The following is a 21,225-nucleotide window of genomic DNA, read 5'->3' as shown; positions in this document are numbered from 1 at the left end:
TTTTTCATCACCCACAAGGCGATCTTAAAATGAAAGAATAAAACCTACACCACAAACCCCAATAAAACTAATGAATATACCTTTGCAGCTGCTCTTTCTGGGTTCTGGCTTCTTGCTTTGTCCCTTTGGCCTTTTCCTCTAATGTAGCTACGCTCTGTTTCAGCTGCTCTTTTGCTGTAGCTTGCATAAAGGGCCCTATCTCAGACACGAGGCCTTGTAACTCATTCAAATGATTACTAAACTGGCTTTCTGTGTGGAAAAATTCCATGTGATGCCTTAGATTCTCCTCAGAGTTCTCAACATCAAGACCGTTTCTTGCTAAGTGTAGAAATTCCTGCGCATCCTCAAGCCAGTCATTAGCTGTCTGCATCACTTGGTAGTATCTTTGGCAGAGGCTATACAATTTATTCAAGGTAGCCTGAAACAAAAAGGAAAATTACACGGAGGGTCACAGATATCAAATTCACAGCAACAACAAAAACATCATCTTCTGAGAGTGTGGATTTTGTCCATGCTTTTTTCCCCCCCTTTATTGTAGCTACAATCCAAGCTCAGAGCGACTACATGGAAGGAGGTCTTGAGCGAGTTTGCAGTTCTACATATGTGTATTAGGGAAGCCTTCTCCCCATGCCCCAAACCAAGTCATCCATGGCAACAGGCCACAACCCAAGACATTAAAAAAAGAAAAAAATCAAACAAGATTATTAGAATTCAATCTTTTCATGATGATTATAATACCAAGATTCATCTTTTTTCATCTATGTGAGCAAGAAACTAGTGACAGTTAGGGTGTGCTAACCTGTCTCATGTGTATAGCTTCTTGAACTTCACCATCTAGTTCTGTCAGCTCAGCAAGAGTGTTTTCCAGGTCAACAGGTATCAGCTCCTTTGCTTTCATGTATCTCTCTTTCTCTTTATTGCTCAGTGCATTCATTATTCTTAGGCTTGACTGTACTTCTTCCTGATGAATCTGAACCTTTCGGATTTCTTCTTGGATGCTTTGCAGTTTCAGGTCCATACATAATGTTCCATTAAGTTCTGTTTTCACCCATCTCAGCCAGTCGAGTGAGCGGCAGATTTCTGTCTGGAAGTCTATACTTTGCACAAGCCTGTTCTCACACTCCATCACCGTGTCACCAATGGCAGCATGCAAAGACTTTAGTTTCTCTTGCCAAGACTGCACTTGGCGATTTGTTGCCTCACATGCAGATGAGTCGAGCTGAGGAGAAAGGGCTTCTAGATGTTCAGTTATTTGCTTCAGAAGACTCTCAGAGTCTTGCAAGCTGCCCACCAGAGAATGGTATATTTTTAACTTTTCTTCTATTGGGAGTGTTTCTTCATTTACCTTAATCTGTTCCTTCTTCACTGCCTCTAGTTGTGCTTCAAACTGCATACACATTTTTTCATGCTCCTGGCATGCTTCTATTGTGTCTTCCAACAGGTTGATTTTCTGTTCTATTTGCCTCTTTAACTTGTGATACAGTGTGACAAGTTTTAACATCTCATCTGGTTGCCATGGCTGGCCAGTGCTTCGAAAGGCCTCCTTCTTCTGGTTTAGTTCATCTACCGCTGTACCCAGGCTCAGCACTTCACCTAAGAGATCCCTGTAGGCCTGCTGGAGTGACATAGCTTCTTTAGCTAAAACAGCAGCCGGAGCTTTGTCCATGTTAATAAACTGATCTTCTAGCTCAGCAAGAGCTTTACTTGTCAACTCAATCAAAGAGGCATACTCTTTTCTGGCATAAATTGCTTCCTGAACCTTATATAATTTTTCTTTTGCCAGAGCAGTGACAATATTGAATTGCTGAGGGAGAATGTTAAGTTTTTCATATAGATAAGAATGATCAACTTCATTAAGTGATGGTAGGATTTCTTGGCCATCTCTTTGCAGTGCAAGCAAGAGATTTTCATATTCTGGAGACTGCTCAAGAATCTGTTGATATTTTGCCAACTGATTGTACAGTTCAGAATTAGAATTCATTACATTGACTTCTGGGAATGTGACAATATCAGCTTGTTTTAGCCAATGGCAAGCTTTATCCAAGTCTTCTTTAAAATATTTCCTAGAAACTGTATTTTTCTCCAGTTCTAACAACCTCTGGTTGCACTTCTGTAAAACAGTGTCATACACATTCTGTAGTTCTTGCAGTTTACCTAACACTTCAGTCTTTTCTTGTTCTGATGCTTCTTTCATTAAATCCCTTCCCTGAGTCCATAACCCTGTGACTTCATTTTGATAGGCCTTCAGGTTAGCTTGGGCATTCCTACAAGCCCTGATCTGTTTGTTTACATCTTCTGGCAACAGACAAATGTGTTCTGGAAATGTTACCTTCTTCTCGTGCTGGTGAATTTGGTTTGTAGCCTGAAAGACTGCCATGAGAAACTGGGTTTTTTCAGACAGAGCTTTATTCAGGTGTTTTCTTCTCTGTCCAACCAGATCACTGAGACAATCTACATGGTGCTGTGCATCAGAAAGGGCTTTCTGCAGCTCCTGCCTTTCATTGAGCCCTAAGTTGGTCATCACCCTGTCAGCATCCTTCACAAGAGTCTTCAGAACAAGTTGTTTGGCTTCAAGCTCACTGCAAATGGTAAAATGATCCATGAGAAGACTCTGGGCCAAATCTGGAGGGGGGCTCTGTTTAAGAGACTCTGATATACTAGGCTGCTGCTCCTCTGCCCATTCCATTAGTTCCTGAAATTTGGAATGCACCAAATTGAGCTCTTCCAAGGTTGAAACAGAAACTTGAATTTTCCTTTTGACAAGGTCCTCCAGTTGAGTCCAACGTTGCTCAAAATGACCAAATTGCTCCTTTACTAATTCTCTGTCATCAAGATTCAGATGTTCTATCATCTTCTGTTTCTGATCTTTCAAATCATCTAGAGCAAATCTCCTTTCCTGCAGTGCCAGTGCCAATTTTTGCAAAGCTTCAAGGTGCACATTTGTACTTTCAGCATCAGACCTGTTATCAAAATAGACAGAACAAAAATTATTAGATCCTATCTCAAGACAGGCATTCAGAAGAGGTCAGCATGAATTATAAGCCCACTATATATAGAAATCAATAGTATAGTGTCTACAGTTTTCAGATTCAGATATAAAGCAGATGTAGTACTTTATCAGCAGCTAACTGCTGCAACTAAGCAGCAACTAAGCTTTAATACAGTAGTCTGATAGACAAAGCACAACACCATAACAGTCAAAATTCTTCAATGTCCAAAAATGCTATATTCTGAGATGGGAATCAATTAGTACTTGCCTTAAAGACAAACCTTGAAGATACAGCCTCTCAAACTCTTATTGTTTCAATACAAAAAATAGTCCTGTATTTATTAGGGGAGGCTTGCTTTTAAGTAAGCATGGAAAGATGTACATTTAGTGAATCTCAGTGTATATGCACTGGATTAGCATTGTGTGTGCTACTCTTTTTTTTTACCTAGCCAGGTTGTCCCACTCTTTTGTGAGCTTTTCCAAGAAAACTTCAACTACATTCAAGCGATCGTGGTAATCCCCTGTCCTCTGTAGATCCTCCTCCCTCTGCATCAGCAAACTGTGTGCCTGAAGGCAGAGGTCCAGCCACTGGTTGCTCAATTCTCCTACTTCCTTGTGTTCAGGTGATTCCTGTCCTTGGGTTAATTTGTTCATCTTCTCAGTCACAGAACTAAGAGCTGACTGCTTAGACTGCAACTTCTGATTGAATTCCTGAAAAATATACAAGTCAAAACATACACGGTGATGCCTACTAAAAGCTGTAATTTAAATAAAAACTCTGAAGGAAATAAATTGTGTAATACCTAATTATCTGTCCAGACAAACACTGTGCAGGTGTAAATTAGAAGTGCCTTCTCTCCCTTCTCCTAACTTTCCTCCCCAATTTATCAGGCTATTGGGGCACATTGGTTATAGATGTGAAAGCAAAGCAGAGCAGTTTCCAAGTGCCAGCAATAAATAGAAATCACCATCCAGTCACACCTTGTTGTCTGGACTAGCATTGCTCCCACTATAGACTAAAACATGCAAAACACTGGGTCATATGACAGTCATTTTACCAGTACTGTTTTTGCTCATTTTTTAGCTTTTCCTTTTCGTAAGAGACTAAAAATATGAAGCAGAGTCCATGAGTCAGTGAGCCCCCACATCCATACTTTGTTTTGTTCCTACTTCTGTAATAGCAACCATTATCATTGTCATTATTGAAACAAAGCCAATTATTATCTAGGTATGATTGCTATTTCAGTTACTAAACTGCAGTATAAAAAAAGGGTTCATCTGCATACGTATTTCTTACCAAGTAAGGAGTCACAGAGAAGCCAAAACCAGAATACACAAATACTGAAAACTAAAAGTAACCACATATTTTTCCAGTAATTACACATTGCCTAGGGTAAATATATTTCCCAATTTTTCTTCCAATAACTACAACTAAACTACCATACCCTGCTTCAGCACTTGGCTGGGAAAATGTGTTTTTCCTTAGGCTTGGTAGGAGTCCTATCACAGTGTATTAGAGGTTGGAAGGGACCTCAAAAGATCATCTGGTCAAACCGTTTTCCTGAAGAAAAGATGCTAGAGCCCTGCTCTGTCTCATTTCAATTTGTGACTGTTTCAAATGGAGTTATGCACCTATCTTTACCATATTGTGCCACATCTAACAGTAAAGCATGTGACTGCCTTTCATAGTAATCCAAAATTCCTGACTGAAACAGTGATAAGGTACAGACTCCTGCTTCTTTCTAGACTCTAAGAATAGCTAGGTGTAAGAGCTTTCAGTCCACATGCTCCTAAAGGTATCCTCAAGGGCTATGACTTTTTTTTTTTCAAGCACTTATGTAAAATAGGTACAAATAGGAAGCACTGCTTACTTGTCACCGATCTTGGAATACTATAAAAGGAACAAGCAAATTCTAGACCAAGAATGCAAAACTCAAGCATTTGATCATTTAATAAAGAAGTCATCTGGTTTTCTGTTTCTACTTGTTACTGATGTTTTCAGTGTGTGTAGAATGGACATTAAAATTCTCTCTTCTGGAAGAATGAGCAAAACTCTGCACTTGTTTCATTTTTTAGGATAAATTAAATTTGTTTTCCATTATACCCACTCTCAAGTAACATCGAGTAGCTTCCTCAACTAGTTTTGAAAGAGACTGAATTAATTTAGAAGTATTGAAATCAAAGAACTTAGCAAGCACCAGTTGCAGAAATAATCTTCAGGTCCACTGTGATCAGCAATTAGCCTATTCAAAGCAATGTCAATTGAGGACAGTAGGCTGAAAATTGTCTATTGTTAAAAAAAACCCAACAAAACAAAATCAGAAACACATCCAACTACAGTGTTCTGCTTTCTGTGTCACCCTGTATCAAGAATAGACTAGAATAGAATAGACCAGACCAGACCAGGTTGGAAGAGACCTTCAAGATCATCGTGTCCAACCTATCATCCAACACCACTCAACCAACTAAACCATGCAACCAAGCACCCTGTCAAGTCTCCTCCTGAACACCTCCAGCAATGGCGACTCCACCACCTCCCCGGGCAATAATAAGCAAACTCCCCTCTGTTTATCTCTGCTCTTGCTTAGAGCGTATTAGCAATTCTGTGCAATATGTCCATATAATGTGGATTATAATAGTATCAGCCACAGGATTAAATTCTTCCTTACCATCTGGTTCTTAACTCAAAGTCTCCTTACCTTAACCTGGACTACCATATTCTGGGCAACGTTTAGCTCCAACTCTGCTCGTCTCCTTTTCAAATTCTGTAGTTGTTGATCTGCATCCTGGAAACATATCCAGAGCTCAGCTTTCATTTGTTTGATATCTTCCCAACCTTGAGCCAAATACTGCGAGTGCATTATCTGTTGCTCAATCTAGAGGAAAAGAAATGAAAAGGAATAGGAATGCTTTAATGCATCTATTTTTGGAGAATGGAGGATGATTGCCGTTCTTCCTCTGAGCACTAAAGTTAGTTTCTGCATTAGATTCTGAGTGAGCTAATACTACCCACAAAGAGAATCTTAACCTTAAAAAGTCATAAAAATCAGACCTATGAAAGGAAATCTGAGGGGAAAAATTAAAAATTATAATACACTTGCAATAAGTCAAGTATGGCTAACTGTGTCTATTTCAGATTGTTCTAAATCTTCTGTTAAAGCTTAAATTAACTGTATAATTTAGTCCACTGCATGCCAAGAATATTGCTGGACTGCACTATACATGCCTATGCAAGACCAAAGAAAAGGTTCACTAAACACTTTTATTACTTAGTTGGCCTATATGCTTTTTGTACGATGCCAGTAAGAGGAATGCTTACATGTCTGAGCCCATCAATCACCTTAAACCAATAGCCACACAGCTACTTTTGCTCCAAGTAGAGCAGTAGGGTGTTTTTAAGGTTCAGACACTCAACCAGCTTAACACATCTCAGCACTGTACCTTCTGTGATTTCTTAAAAATGTTTCAGTACTTAACATATAAAAGGTGAATCTTATTCTGAAGATTTGGATTATTATTTTTTTTTTAGCTATTCAAAGTTTGGACTGCTCTTTTGTTTTTTAATGGATTACTTGGATTTACACAATTTGCTTCTCTGGTACGGAATACTGTTAAGGTATATATTAATATTCTGCTCTTGGTAGGAGTAGTTTCAAACACTTTGCCATGGGTGTATGTGAAACTAAACTTTGCATGCTTACAACAACAGGAATGCTCATAATGTTTCTTTACTAATAGCCTATATTTATAATTTTATTCTAAACCCAAGTGTTAAGCTACTTTGAGGTATGCTTTTACAAATTAATATGCTATAATTAATATATTAGTATACCCTAATAAGAACATCAATAATAACAGTAAAATATGGCTAAGCTTTAAGACAATACACAGAAGAACAGACTGAACTGTGTTCTATGAAAACACATCATTCGCAACAGGTTTTCTCCCATGAATATTTCTGTGGCCTTAGACAAACATCTTGCAAAATGGCTCAAGTACCTTTAGCAACCTTCGTTGTATATCTTTGTATTGCTATCAGGATGGCAATGTGCGGATTTAATTAAAGAATAATTAAAAAAAAAAAAAAAAAAGAAGGGCAGAAAAAGAAGGAAACTATTTCTAAGAGAAATATTTAAGCTGAAAGTAAGATGACGTTTCATTAAACCATTACCCAAGATGACCTTTTTAAAAGAGGCTAGATGAGGCATTTAAAGCTCTAAATAGGATTAAAAGTGGGTTGATGCGGTTATCTTGTACCGTTTGCTTTGTTTGTTGGATATCTGCTGCTGTACTCTTCACTGTGGCATCAGACAGGTCGCACATGGAGCAGAGAAGATCCAAGTATGTATTGGCCTGTTCCTGCAGAGCCCGGAAACGTTTTACCTGAGGAAAGACAATCCTCGAATAAACTCTGAGACTGTGAAAATAATCTCTTACTTCATTATAATTGTGCATTTTACGTTTTTTTGTTTGTTTAGCTTATTTCCAGAAGATGAAACATAGACATACTTCATAAAATAGTGTAAGGCTGCTCAAAAACTTAGGATTCAAGTATCAAAGGGCTTACTGACATGCATTACCTAGCTTATTTCTTTCTTAATAAAGAACTGGACAGATACACATGGTTTCAACAAGGTGATTTACTTTCCTCAGGTGAATTATTAAAGTGCCATCTTCCTATACCTGTAAAATTCTCCAATGTCTGAGAGATCACGGGGAAACCAACCTAATGACATGTTTTCCCACACCCTCCAAATCTCTTTCAATCTACAACTGCCAAGATCTGACATCATGACACAATTTACAGTTCTTACTCTTGATATTTTCCATGGAAGCTCACCTCACCCACCTACAAACCTCACCTGAGCTACACTACAGGTGAAGGTGTGTCTGACTTATCCTCCTGGCCTTGCTTTGCTGCTCTGACCTCATGCCTCCATCTAGAACTGACCATGTCCCTACAGACTAGCCTGGTGATCACCAGATGGTGGCTGACACCAGGGGGACTCTGCTCTTCTCACTTGTGAGCTGCAGTTCTGCATGTCATTGGGAAATTGCTGCCCCACTGTCCACACCCCCCCACCCCCTGGCTCCACTATTACCTGCTGCTCTCCCCTTGAAAACGAGGTACAAACCCAATGTAAAATACATTAAGTTACTAAAAATAATCAAGAAACAAAGAAACCATTCTTAATGGCTAATGTGGGCTACAAGCAGTTCTATGCTCTTCAAGTTGAAAAATTGTTTTCATTGTCTGATAGCAGAGTCTGTGCCCATGGCACAATGAAAGCAGGTCTCATATGAGAACATTAGCAGACAGATAGGCAACAAGACATGCACAAAGACATAACCTCTCTGCTAGATACATCTGTGGAGTATATGAGCAGGTTTGTCTAATTAGCCAACCTTTCATCAGGTAACATATTTCTGAGCATTAAGCAGAGTTTGCAAAAACCCTATGTGATTTTTCATCTGCTGTTATTTTTCATTCAAGGTATTCCTTTTGGAGCTGTGAATACTACACAGCCCTCTGAGGTGGTCAGACAGAGTATATAATTTCTATTAATATAAATCTCTTACCTGAACTCACCTCATTAAACATAACTGATCACTTTCAAGTGCTGAACTCTTACCTGTTTCACTGCATCTGTCAGGCTGAAAGGTGGCCATGTAGTTGGCTTTAGCTCTGACTGCACAGTAGTCAACCATGTCTGACACTGTTGTAAGGTATCCTGATGATTGACATGCTTCTGGAGTTCATGTTCCAGACTTTGGTATACCTAAAGAAGTATTTTGTAAGGTCACCACATTTTCAAACACAACTATTGACTCCCTTCTCCCACCCTGAATACTGTAGTTAAACCAGAATTATTAAGACTGCGGTTATTTTAGCTCTTGCACATAAAAGTATCAAGAGTTGAAAGCTCCTTTAGCTTGCACTGCATCTTGCTAATTTGTGGGCAATAGCTAAGGCACAGCTTCTGAAAAGAAAAAACTAAAGATGGAAATGAAAAGCACTGACCCTTATTTCTATATTCTTGTTCAACATTTTACCATTGATCTAGTGTGAGGTTTTACCTACCTCTGCAAATCTTACTACGGTGTCTACTTTTTAAGGCTTTGTTTGGTTTGTTGGGTTTTTATAGATTATGGTGTCTTGATCTGCTAATTGGATTAACAGAATGACCCAGTTAGCCCCTCTTAGCTGTATATTCTGGTTTTACTAAGAGAGACAGTATTTCCTACTACATAATTAGGACCTATGTGTGTGCTATGTACATATGCACACTCCTGACACTGAGTACAATCCACTCCCTAGTTTTTGAAGTAGGATTAGTTCTAACTTCTTTGCTGCAGCTGCTCAGAAGCTAGTGTAACATGAAGGTATGGAGTCTGTTGACAGATTAAGGCAAAAACTGATAGGCAGCTACTTTCACTGTCTCCAAGGCAACATTTGGATCACAAGGAATTCAACTGTAGCACAGTAATGAAGTACTACAGGAGCAACCTGCAGTCTCCATCTAAATGGAAACAGTAGAAAGTTTAAACCATTTAAAGATACAAGCACTTCTAGAAATAACAAAGTATTTTATTCTTAAATGATATTAAAACATTTCAGAAGCAAGACTTACTCTTTGGGCCGTGCTACATATGGCAGAATAGCTGTCCTTTGTCCCCTGAAGTTGACTTTGTACATTCTGCTTAAATTTTGCTTGAAGATGTTCTGTGCATTGATTGATTAAATAATCACCTTTACTCTTAAGGTTGTTCAAACGATCCTCAAATCCTGCAATTTCTTCCATGATAGCCTAAGAAAGTAATTTTTAAGAAATGTTAAACTTAAAATGTTTTGCTTTTTAAATTAGCTCCTTCCCCCCCCACCCCTTTTTTTCTTTAAACAGTCTTCATCTTCAGATTTTGAAAAATGTTGCAAACAGGGTGTATTGTTACAGCCAAGCTATTAGAATGCATATTAACCGTAAAAACATTGTCAAAAGTCTGTACATAGATCAGTGCAAGCATTAAATGCTCATGCCTCATGATGACCCTTTACTCTCTTTTGTGTGCTCTCTAGGGCCCCACCACCTTTTCTGTCTAATAATGAGTACTAAAAATCTGATGCTGAATCATCAATTATTCCATAAGCTTGTTTGCTGTCGACAGTTCTTTCCACTGACTTCAGTGGAACCAAATTTGAGTCTATGGAGGTTACTTAAAGAATAATACACACTGATCACAATGAGTTAGATTTCAGAATTCACTCTTGGAATCTGTTTCAGGGAGTGATGGGGAGGGTTGGATTTTATCTTTATCTTCTAGAAAGCACTGGTTATCAATGTAGTGAATTAGCATTAATAGCAACCCTAACAATATGTTGATGGAAGAAATGTTACAAGTTGACAAAGGTGGTGGTGGTGGTGGGAATTAAAATGAAAATAGTATGAAAATTTAAGGTATTTTTTAATCCTCAAAAGTACCAGAGCAAAAAACACCTTAGGACTAAAATTAAGCTAATCTGCTTTTTGTGGTCTGTTTCCTGAGACACTTCAGAAAAAATGTGGCACAGAATTTAGATCAGTTTACACAAAAGCTCTTGTGCAGATGCACTCTCATTCAGGAAACAGTACTAACAAAACAATGTAGATTTGTTAACTGCATTAATCATACTGATGATTATTTAGACAGCAATAAGAGAGATAAAGGAGGTGAGTGACAAATAGACTAGAGGTCTACAATAGAGATAGAGAAGCAGAGAAGAAAACTTCTGGTTTATTGGATACAGAAAATTTACCCAATAGCAAACCCACCTTGTGATTAGCTAGTTGTTGAGTAATTATTTCCAGACTGTTACTCTCCATGAGGTCAGGGCTGACCAGCCTGCTGGACATATGTAATAACCATTTCTCCCCTTCTTGCAAATCACTATTGTAATCTTCATGTTCTTTTACTTTAACTTCTAAGGTTTCAACATATACCTGCAGGATCCACAATAACCAAAATTAAATATTTGAGAAATTGTAAGAATAATGAAAAAAAAAAAAACCAAAAACCAACAGAAAAAAAACCCACACAAATACCTTGAAAGCACAGGAGGAGAATTATCTTTGAAATGTATGTTTCTTTGAGAGACTTGAAAATAATTAGACTATTAAGTAAAACATCAAAGAGATTACTTGTGTGAATAAACAATGTGGTACTGACTGAGCAGTATTTTCATTCCAGAAAAAAAAAACACACACCCATATTTTGAAGACTGAGGAAGACACTGAGGATCTCCTTACTTACTTTGAGAAACTGCTCATGACCCACCAAATGTTACAGTTGTATTCCCGCTGTTTACAGCCTTTGTATGAATATATTGCCTGTGATTGTAGTAGGCAATCTAAGAATGTTCATATTAAGTTAAAACGGATGTATTCTTTCAAAGTTCTTGTTTGTGGTGCTTTGTTTTTTTTTTAATATAAGCTTATCTACATTTAAGTCATCAACACTAGATCCAATGCAACAGATGGAAGTTTTGTGGTACAGGCCAGAAGAACGACTGTAAACTAAAAATCCACTGTGAAACAAAACAAACAAAAAACCCCACAACAACAGACACCACCTATTGGTGGATGGACTGGCAGCTCAAGGTGCTTAGGTCAAACATAAGTACTAATATGGCTTGCAGAGCTTATCCTTGTTAGAAGTATAAGCTATTAAAAGCTTTAGGAATAATCATACTTTAGGATGTACTTAGAAGTATTAGATCTTTCAAAGTACTACACACATGTGGACTAACAAATCAGTGTTAATTAATAATACCAGTGCTGAATTAAATTTTGGCCATGTTGCAGTTAATTTTCTCTAGTGACTTCCATTCAACAATTAAATTAGATTAAATTGGGCTACATCCAGCAGAAATAAAACACAAAATGGTAAAATTTAAGGGCATCTTATCCTTTCAAGAAACAATGTATCTAGAAAGTTGTTCAAGGCAATTCCAATAGTAACCATAGCACAAAGTACTCAGTGATCTATCTCCCCTTAGTGCTACAAACACATCGCCTGTCACACTCAAAATTCATTTCAGCTGCTCTTACATTTGTTTAGGTAGAAGTTTCTCCATATTCAAGAATACCCCCATCTCTCAAACAAAGAAAAAAAATATATATCTAACTGGCTCTATAGAGGGTGTGACATTACAACATGAAACAAGAAGTCAACATCATAGAGAAGGAAAAGTTATTGAAAATCCAAAGAACCTATAGCTCTCTTCCTGACATTTTACCTTTGCTGTGCTGCAGAGTTCCTGGTAACTGCTCAGAAGGTCTTGAATGTTGTCCTTTAGAGTCACATCATTCACCACATCAAAAAGTGCTTCTCCCTTTTCAATCACTGACTTTATTGAAGGTTCATGGGACAGAACAGTCTGCTGTATGGACTACAATGCAAGCAAAAATTAATATACATACGTCTTCAGTGTTGAATAGGTATTTCACTAACTCCTCCTGTTTTGAAGGACAGCCTTCTATCATGGTATATATGACCCTCTCTAGAGAAGAAGAGCTTTGCTACCAGTGGAAGACTATGTTTCTCAGCCATGCTTTGAAATTACTGCTTTGCAGGCATCTAAAAGCAATTGCTCCTTTTGTGAATGGGTAGCAGTACAGCTGATAATTGGGAGCTGGTGAAGGAAAGGGAGCTAATATGCATGAAGACACAAGATGCAAGCACTGGAGATGAAGAAACTCCGCTCAGAGAAAGAAACTCTGTAAATAGGTGGGAAAGCATCATCAAAAGTACCCCCTTAATGATACAAAATACAAACAAGTGCATATACCCTCAAGAGCAGGCAATCTGACCTGTTACATCGTGTCATGGGCTGATACCACAGCACATGCCAGCATCAACCAAATGATAGTGAGATACCAGTTTCCCAAATGCGTAGGAAACAAGCACACAGCTTTAATGTTTGACTTTGAGTACTGAAGCTGGTGAGAGCTAGAGGACAGTTTTAGAGAGAAAGCCTTGATGGTGTGCAGGTACTGCTTAGCAACAACCAAAATACTGGTTTGTTAGCAACACTGTTTTAGTATCACAGTATCACAGTATCACTTAGGTTGGAAAGGACCTCGAGGATCATCGAGTCCAACCTGACACCGCAGACCCCAGCAAACATAGCTGCAAACATAAAGCACACCACTACATGGGTTTCCATGGTGAAAGTTAGGTCTATCTCAGCTATACCTACTACACATCTTCTCAAACATCTGTAATCCTGAAGTATTTTACACAAACATCATTAAGAGAAGCAATGAAGTTTGTTGTTTATTTTTTTTCTAGTCATTATTATGGCTGGAAAAAAAATCCAAACTAGCCCTTCATTAAAATCCAGGTGTTTGCTCTGGTTTGTAAATGCAGGTATCATGCACATTTTCACTTAGATGATTTGGACATCCAAAGCAGAGGTACCACGCACATTTATTGATGAAACTTAGACATCTGGATAGAAGACTTATTGCAAGTCTCTAGGTCAAAACTGATTCAATACTACAATGATGTAACCCCTTTTTACCTTGTATTTTGACAGTTGGGCCTTCTTTTCATAAAGTTCACTCTTTGGCTCCACTGGAGCATGTAGCATGGCTTGGTACTCCAAGACCCACTGAGTCTGTGCTTTGTACTTGTCTGAGAACTCCTTTGCCAGCTGAAGGCACTTCTCTGAAGTCATGTGCTCCTTCCTGATGGACCCAGCCAGCTCTTCAAGCTGTGCCATGTGACCTTCAATTTCTTTTCTTAACTCATCAACTTCATTGTCCTCCATATACTTTATAGCTCTCTCCCCCTTCTCACGGGCAGATTTCAGTAGACTGTGGCCTATGTCCATATCACTCAACAGCAGCTGTGAAACAAGTGTTGGTTAACAGAAAAAGTACGCAATCCCTTCCCTTTTGTGGGTATTTTTTTGTTTGTTTGGTGTTTTTTTCTTTATTAGCTTTTTTTTGTTTTATTTGCCATAGTTGTATTAAGAGTGAGAAGCTAACAATTTTACTCATTTATTTTTAAATTCTTGTGAGGACACTGAATGAATTGCTAGGGAAACTGAAAGGACTTTTCATGACAAAATTCCCTGGAGTTACAATACGGCAGACTACAAGGAATACAAGAAAGAAATAATTCTGTTATGCACTGAGTTTGTGAAGATAAACAGAAAATGAGGGCCATCAGAAGAGGATTTGTACTCCAAAGTCTGGAATAGACGAAAAGTTCCTCCTAATATGTTTCAGTATTTCAGTATTCCTAAGGTTGGAAGAGACCTCAAAGATCATCGAGTCCAACTTGCAGGACACAGGAAAAACTAATTTACAACTCTGAGATGACATGTGAGTTCTACTACTGAGTTATTTCAATGAGAAGAAATAGGAAGCACTTCTTGCCACAGTGCAAACTGGTATAAAATATACATGACAAGAAGCCTTGCAAAGGGAATTTATTCGACATTTTAATCTAAACCAAAACATAACCATACATGCCTTACAGAAGGGTAGGATTACATTACTTAGAATTGCTCATAACCTCAACAACCAAACTGATCGCGTGCATGCATGGCATAAAAATTATACTGGGTGATCTCTGGACCAGGTGAATTTTGAGCAGCTGTTCAAATCCATATTAAAATATAGATTCTGTTTGGTGAGCAGAAACAAAAATTGCATTCAAAGGAAGCTGTACCTCTAGTTTCTGTACTTTTTTGTCCATTGCTGTTTTATCAACCACGTCAAACTTGGTGATCACATTCCTGAAGTTCTTGTTTGTAGCTCCGTACCAATTTGTGTAAGCACTAAAAGCCAATTCTGACTCCTCCATACAGCGTATTTCTTCTTCCAGAAACTTTATTTGCTCCTTGAAACAAATATGGAAGGTAGGGGAAGGAAATAAGGATCACCTAGATTTTTTATCAGCGCTACTGGCTAAAGACAGCAATAAATTGCTATTTATTAATAAACCCTGATATTCTAGGATTAAACACATAGGTTTTGAGTTCTTTCAGACCTAGTGTATAATTCTCACTAGTCTTGTCAGAGTCTACCTATAGCAACTTGATAGTGTTAAAGTTGAGTTAAAGCTAAACACTGAAAAATGTGCTTATAGTTTGAAATTTGAATTGTGACTTGTGATTATGGCACTATGAGACAATACTTAAAGCAGCCTGAAGGCTGTACCTTATCAATTCAAATTTTCACTTTACCCATGAGTTTCAATGGTAACATGAAAACATTTCTCTAAAGGTTGTTTAACATTCAAAACACACCCAGTTCTGAATCTGTCTCCTGCAACTGCTAAAAAAAGCAGTAACATCTGATTAACACTGAAGATTTTTGAACAGGCATCATCCCAATTACTGTGCTCTAATGAAATCTACTTAGAATCATAGAATCAACCAGGCTGGAAAAGACCTCAGAGATCATCAAGTCCAACCTATAATCTAATACCTAACACCTCATGACAAATAAACCATGGCTCCAAGCGCCATGTTCAATCCTTTTTTGAACACCTCCAGGGACCGGGACTCCACCACCTCCCTGTGCAGCCCATTCCAATGGGCAATCACGCTGTCTGTGAAGAACTTTCTCCTCATCACAAACTTAAACTTCCCCAGGTGCAGATTGAAACTGTATGTCCTCTTGTTCTGGTGCTGGTTGCTTGGGAGAAGAGACCAACCCCCACATAGCTACAACCTCCTTTCAGGTGGTTGTAGAAAGCAATAACGTCTCCCCTGAGACTCCTCTTCTCCAGGCGAAACAATCCCAGCTCCCTCAGCCTCTCCTCTCAGGGCTTGTGCTCAAGGCCTCTCACCAGATGTTGCCCTTCTCTGGACATGGTCAAGTGTCTCAATGTCCTTCTTAAACTGAAGGGCCCATAACTGGACACTCTCAAGGTGTGGCCTAACCAGTGCAGAGTACAGGGGCAGAATGACTTCCCTGCTCCTGCTGGCCACACTATTCCTGATGCAGGCCAGGATGCCATTGGCCTTCTTGGCCACCTGGGCACACTGCTGGCTCATGTTCAACCAGCTGTCAACAGTACCCTCAGGTCCCTTTCTGCCTGGCTGCTCTCCAGCCACTCCAACCCTAGCTTGTATGTGTGTGTCTATGTATGAACACATATGAACATATGTGAATATTATATTATTGAATCTGCAGTAATGAATGAACTCTAATAAAGGCTAGTTAAGAAAATGTGTTTATATTTGCTTCTTAACCAGCAAGTTATGATGTTAGAATAAATTAACTTTCTTTACTTACCAAGACATGAAGAAGTAGTGTTTGGTAGCGAGATGTAAGCTGCGTAGCCTGGCTTCCCATTCTATTTGTAGTGAGACTTTCCTCTAGTATTTGCTGAGCCAATACCCCAACTTCCTCTACATCATCCTTGTAGATTGTAATTTCTTTATGCCACTTCTATGACAAAGACATTTTCCAGTTTATATGACAAATTAAAACATCTTCACCACAATAATTTATTTGTAACTAAGTCAGGAAATCATTGAAAACAAACCCAAATATACAGTTGTAAATGTAACAAATATGCTGGAAGTTGTATCATATCATATGGACTGACTGCATTTTATTATAATAGATATAATACTTCATCCCTTCAGCAAATAATAACAGAGATGAAACTTGGACTTCCCACAGAATTTGCTCAAGGTGACTGAATTTTAAAAGATGACTGTAAATTGTAATCTTGAATCTCTTCAAATCTGGTTCCTGTATTTATTCAGAGCCATGTCTTCTTGCTGTGACTAAAGGAAAATTACTACATGAACACAGCAAAAACACCAGACACATGGCCACATTTTATTCATTATCACTTTCCCACTTCAGAGCATATGAATTCCATATCTCCCTATACGGTTTCAACATTGCTAAAGCTATACTTCTACCAGTAAAATGAAAGAAATCTGTACCCAGAAAGCAAAAAGAGCTGTCTTTGATTCACTGTTCTAGGCACCAACTCAGTAAATACTGCAATGTTTCCTGTTGTTATCACAGTGTAACCAGGAACTGATTTGGAAATATTATATAGTATTTTAAGGAATGCCTTAGCTATATTTTTTACCTTCATTTGTTGAAGCTGCAACTCCTTTGTTGCTCTATCAGACTTCCTCCCAGTCCTGATAGCAACTTTCTCCTCTAGGTCTGTTAGCCAGTCATTAACCTTCTGAATTTTTTTCTCCATCAACCTTAACCTGCTCACAGTGGCATTTAATTGGCTTCTTGCTTCAGAAAGCCTGTGCTGATAAACTTGCCAATCCTGCCGTAAGGATTCCAAAGCTCGGTCTTCTACCTGGGGAATACCCCAGGGAATTACCTCCTCTCTGGCATGGACAGCAGCATTCAATAAAGCCTGTCCTTCTGCACAGTGGACCTGCAGCTCCTGTAAAGGCAGAGGTATGGATATGTACCCTACATTAACAGCTTTAATTTGCACATGTCAAACAAAGCCTTGGTTCTACTTAAGACAAAAGCACAAAAGCAGTTGCCTCACATTATCCAGACACTCCCTTTGGTTATCTAAGGTTGAACATGCATTGCACTGTCTCTCCTAACACTTATGATGGCACGCTCACTCACAAAGCAAACTGAATATCACTGACAAGTGAATTTGAGAAAAATACTGGAAAAGCACATATTAAATTCTTTCCCCTTTTGCTAAGTTTATCATCAGTTCTAAAACATTAGCAACAACAGACATTTTAAATCAGCTTAAAATCAAACTGAGAAATTACTGAAGTACTATAGGTTCAGTCTTCACTGACACTTAAGTGTTTCAGTAAGTCTTCACACTTCACCATGAGAGCTGGCCTTCAGGACTAGAAGTCTGAAAGTAGACATATATCTTCTGTAAGCAGAAGAGCATGAAAACCCACTGAAAAGAATGCTTTTGATATTTATGAAATGCAGGGAAAAGAAGAGGCAGGCCAATATCCAAAACAAATTCAGTACTTGCAAGAATACTTGACATTTCTTTCTGGTAATGAACAACAATGTTTCCACTGACTTTACTGGAACCACTTTTGAACAACAAAGGGTTTATATATAAACTGTGATTCCAAGCCACTGTCGAGATGAAAACAAGATGCTTTCTCTTTTTTTGGTCTGGTAATTAATATTATTCAGTTATTTTTACTATTAGCTTTTAAAATTACTTTTCTTACTTAGGGTGTCACACATTATGTACCTGTAAATCTCGGAGCGTTGCCTCCTGTTTCTGGGCATCACCATCAAGATGTGATAAACAGTCAAGTTTTTCCTGTTCTTTCTCCAGCCATACTTCAAAGGCCTTCAGATTTCTTTGGTACTCTTCATGCAAGTTAAGCAGTCCTTCAGCTTTTGCTACTGCCTCCTGATTGTTAAAATGTGATATATGTATATATAATATACCTTAGCATATCATCAAACCAAGAAAACATAAAACCTGGACTTTGATCAAGGGAAAAATTTTGATGCTGAGATTTCTCATATTTGAAGAGTAATTTGAGTCTCAGGATGGTTCAATGAATTACAGGGAAAGAAAGTGCAAATGTGAAGATACAGACAATTATACTAAAAGATTCTTTGTGAAAATTTGTGACTTCTGAGATCTAAAGTTTTGATCAGAAATCACACCTTGTTGTCTAATAACAAAAGATCTTAATTTCAATATCAATTTAAATAAACTTTACTGGAGTGATTAATAATAGTATCAGCTCAGAAATTGCTTTTTTTTCCCCTTCACATTAATTTTTTTGCCAATGGAATAATAATTTTCTATTAAGAGTATCTGGTATTTTTAGGTTTAAAGACTTCCCAAGCCTGCTGCAGGCAGATCTTACAGAGCACAGAGAACAGACAGCAAGTTTTCTGGTTATGTGGGTGAGCCAGTTACAATAATTTCACAATCCAGCACTAAAATTTTACTGTACTTGGTGTACAGCAGGAAAGGTGTCATATAGTAGCACAAAACTCATCTAAGTGCAAAGAAAGTATTCTATATGTATTTCACATCCTCTGACAAATGATGAGAATAGGGAATCAAGTTCAGATGGCAGCAGGCTACATAAAAGAAAAGCACTTTCATAAACAGCAGACATGAGTGTACTGTCTGCATCACTTATTTTTAACAGGTCTGGGTAGAGCAAGGAAGGAAGAAAAGAGGAGTGTTAGCAATCTTTTACAAGGTCTGTCCATGCCCAGGAATGGGAAAAGAGAAAGAATTATCTGAGTTCTCTTGCCTCTTGGAGTGGCTACAAGGAATTACAGGCCTTGGTCTGCTCATACTTAAGCCACAAATCTTTGGAGAAGCTTGTCAGGTTTCCCATCTGGCCAGATTATTAAAGGATTTGAACATTCCTTACTTCTCAGCTATTTGCTTTGAACTTTGAATTTCTTTCTAAGAGTCGAACATGCTCTTGTCACTTAACATCATGAACGCAGTTGGGAGTGGGGAAGACCAAAGTCATCTGGGGTATTAGGTGGAAATAAAAAGAAGAGATGCTTTTTTGTTAGTGAGGGAAGAGGTACAGCGCTCTTGCCTCTGCAAACTATCAGCTATTGTTCCCATGCTGTTGCTCAAAATGAGCAAATAGAATTGGTCTGCATAGCTCCAAGGAACAAAAAAAGTAGAAGTCAAAGGAACTTCAGAATACCAGGTACTCATTAGCACTTATCAGGATTTACTCATCTCTCTGGCAAATGTGAATGAGTTTATTTACAGGAAGCCCAAAAAAAATGGAGTTTATTGCATTGTTTGTGGTTGTGGAAGAGAGTGAATCACTTGTGTTTTGGAGTAAATGAATTTTGGTCTTTTCAAAAGGACAAAGACATCAAAATTCAATTTCACTACACTGTTGTCATTAAGAAAACTTGCCTGTCCATTATTTAATTACCACAAAGGAATTTGGGTTAACTGGAAATAATCGCCTAGCTTTAAATAATTCACCAGTTTTCTTATCGTTTCTTCTTTAGTTTATACCTGACACTAAAACCCAACTTGACCTTTATTTCTCTATGCCCTAAGTTTTTCCACAGCTATGATACTAACACTCATCAGTGAATGCTGTACTTACCATGCTGACCCTTTTGACATTTGAGTCAGTTTACTTGCTAATAAGGTTTGTGGTTCAATAACTTTCTGCATTTGTCAATCAGCTGTGAATTAACCAACTGACCACTGCTTGCATTTGCTGCAAAACATACATTTATGAATATTGTAGATTCTGAGGTGTTTCCAACTTTGCAGTCACAATGGGTAAAATCATATCTGCAGTGAAGTCGGTGAGATTTTTGTCATGGAATTCCTCATTACCTTTTCAGATTTAGATTTTTAGAACATTTATGAAGGGATCTGAAGCTCAGTGATACAGGATTACAGATTAATAAATCATGGTAATGATTTTCTATTACAATAATTTACAGATGACCCCAAACATTTATTCATTTAACTGTAAACTAAATAATCAATGAAAATACTTTCTCTTTCTCCTTGTTGGCAACAAAACAAAAGGGATTGCTATCAAGACAAACTGTACCCTTGTTCTGTCTTTGAGAAACTTATACCGCTCCTGAAGGTCCTGGAGTTCAAGCTGAGTGACATAATGCTCAGTCATCCCACTTCCTTTCATTTCAATTGTCTCCAACAGACTACTGTGAGTCAATACCTCTTCACTGAGCAGCTGCAAAACAGAAAGAGAAAGATACATTTATGAATGAGCATCATTAAAATAAAACCACAAACAAACCTTGCAGTTATTCAGCTTTTTGCCCTTCCCCACCCCCCTACTCCGTGGCTAGTAAGGTGATACGGACTTGCTGCTGGTTTGTTGCAAAGTAAACACACCTTTGCTTTGCTGAGGGCAGCTGTTTTTTCCCTCAGTTCAGCATATTGTCTTTCAGGAGCATTAATAGTTGTTTCTACTTTATCCATCCAGCTGGAAAACTGACGAACATCATCCTGGTAACTTGTCCATTTGGAGAGAGCTCCTTCTAGTTGACTGCAATTAAAAAATATATATATATTCATTATGATAGTGGAGATTCTCATACTATTCACGCACTGAGATGTAGTAATATACAGTTATTTTATACTGTATTTGTAAGAATTATATACTACAAGCTAAGCAGTACAAGACAGAGGTACTGTAACCTAGCAAATTTTAACTAGGAACACTGTTTGACTGATAAAGATATATTAAGTTGTCCAAACTTGGA

General features: G+C 38.1%; 1 protein-coding gene across 1 annotated transcript in view; it reads right to left on the bottom strand.

The window, feature by feature from the left end:
* The window catches only part of SYNE1 (spectrin repeat containing nuclear envelope protein 1), a 317,978-nt gene that overhangs the window by 133,824 nt on the left and 162,929 nt on the right, over positions 1–21,225 (bottom strand). Inside the window, exons 64-79 of the mRNA XM_068151740.1 lie at positions 20,855–21,008; positions 20,547–20,690; positions 18,218–18,382; positions 17,096–17,413; positions 16,279–16,434; positions 14,705–14,875; positions 13,548–13,874; positions 12,261–12,413; positions 10,798–10,965; positions 9,622–9,798; positions 8,623–8,769; positions 7,247–7,372; positions 5,689–5,865; positions 3,435–3,700; positions 800–2,960; positions 81–418 (exon numbers count right to left, since the gene is read on the bottom strand). Coding sequence (XP_068007841.1) covers positions 81–418; positions 800–2,960; positions 3,435–3,700; positions 5,689–5,865; positions 7,247–7,372; positions 8,623–8,769; positions 9,622–9,798; positions 10,798–10,965; positions 12,261–12,413; positions 13,548–13,874; positions 14,705–14,875; positions 16,279–16,434; positions 17,096–17,413; positions 18,218–18,382; positions 20,547–20,690; positions 20,855–21,008 — 5,148 coding nt within the window. The remainder of the gene's footprint in view (positions 1–80; positions 419–799; positions 2,961–3,434; positions 3,701–5,688; positions 5,866–7,246; positions 7,373–8,622; positions 8,770–9,621; positions 9,799–10,797; positions 10,966–12,260; positions 12,414–13,547; positions 13,875–14,704; positions 14,876–16,278; positions 16,435–17,095; positions 17,414–18,217; positions 18,383–20,546; positions 20,691–20,854; positions 21,009–21,225) is intronic.

This window comes from Melanerpes formicivorus, unplaced genomic scaffold, assembly GCF_026170545.1.
Source record: "Melanerpes formicivorus ecotype bairdi unplaced genomic scaffold, bMelFor1.0.p_v2 SCAF_2, whole genome shotgun sequence".
NCBI lineage: Eukaryota > Metazoa > Chordata > Aves > Piciformes > Picidae > Melanerpes > Melanerpes formicivorus.
The sequence above is the reverse complement of the archived record's forward strand: the minus strand, read 5'-3'. Positions and strand labels throughout refer to the sequence as shown.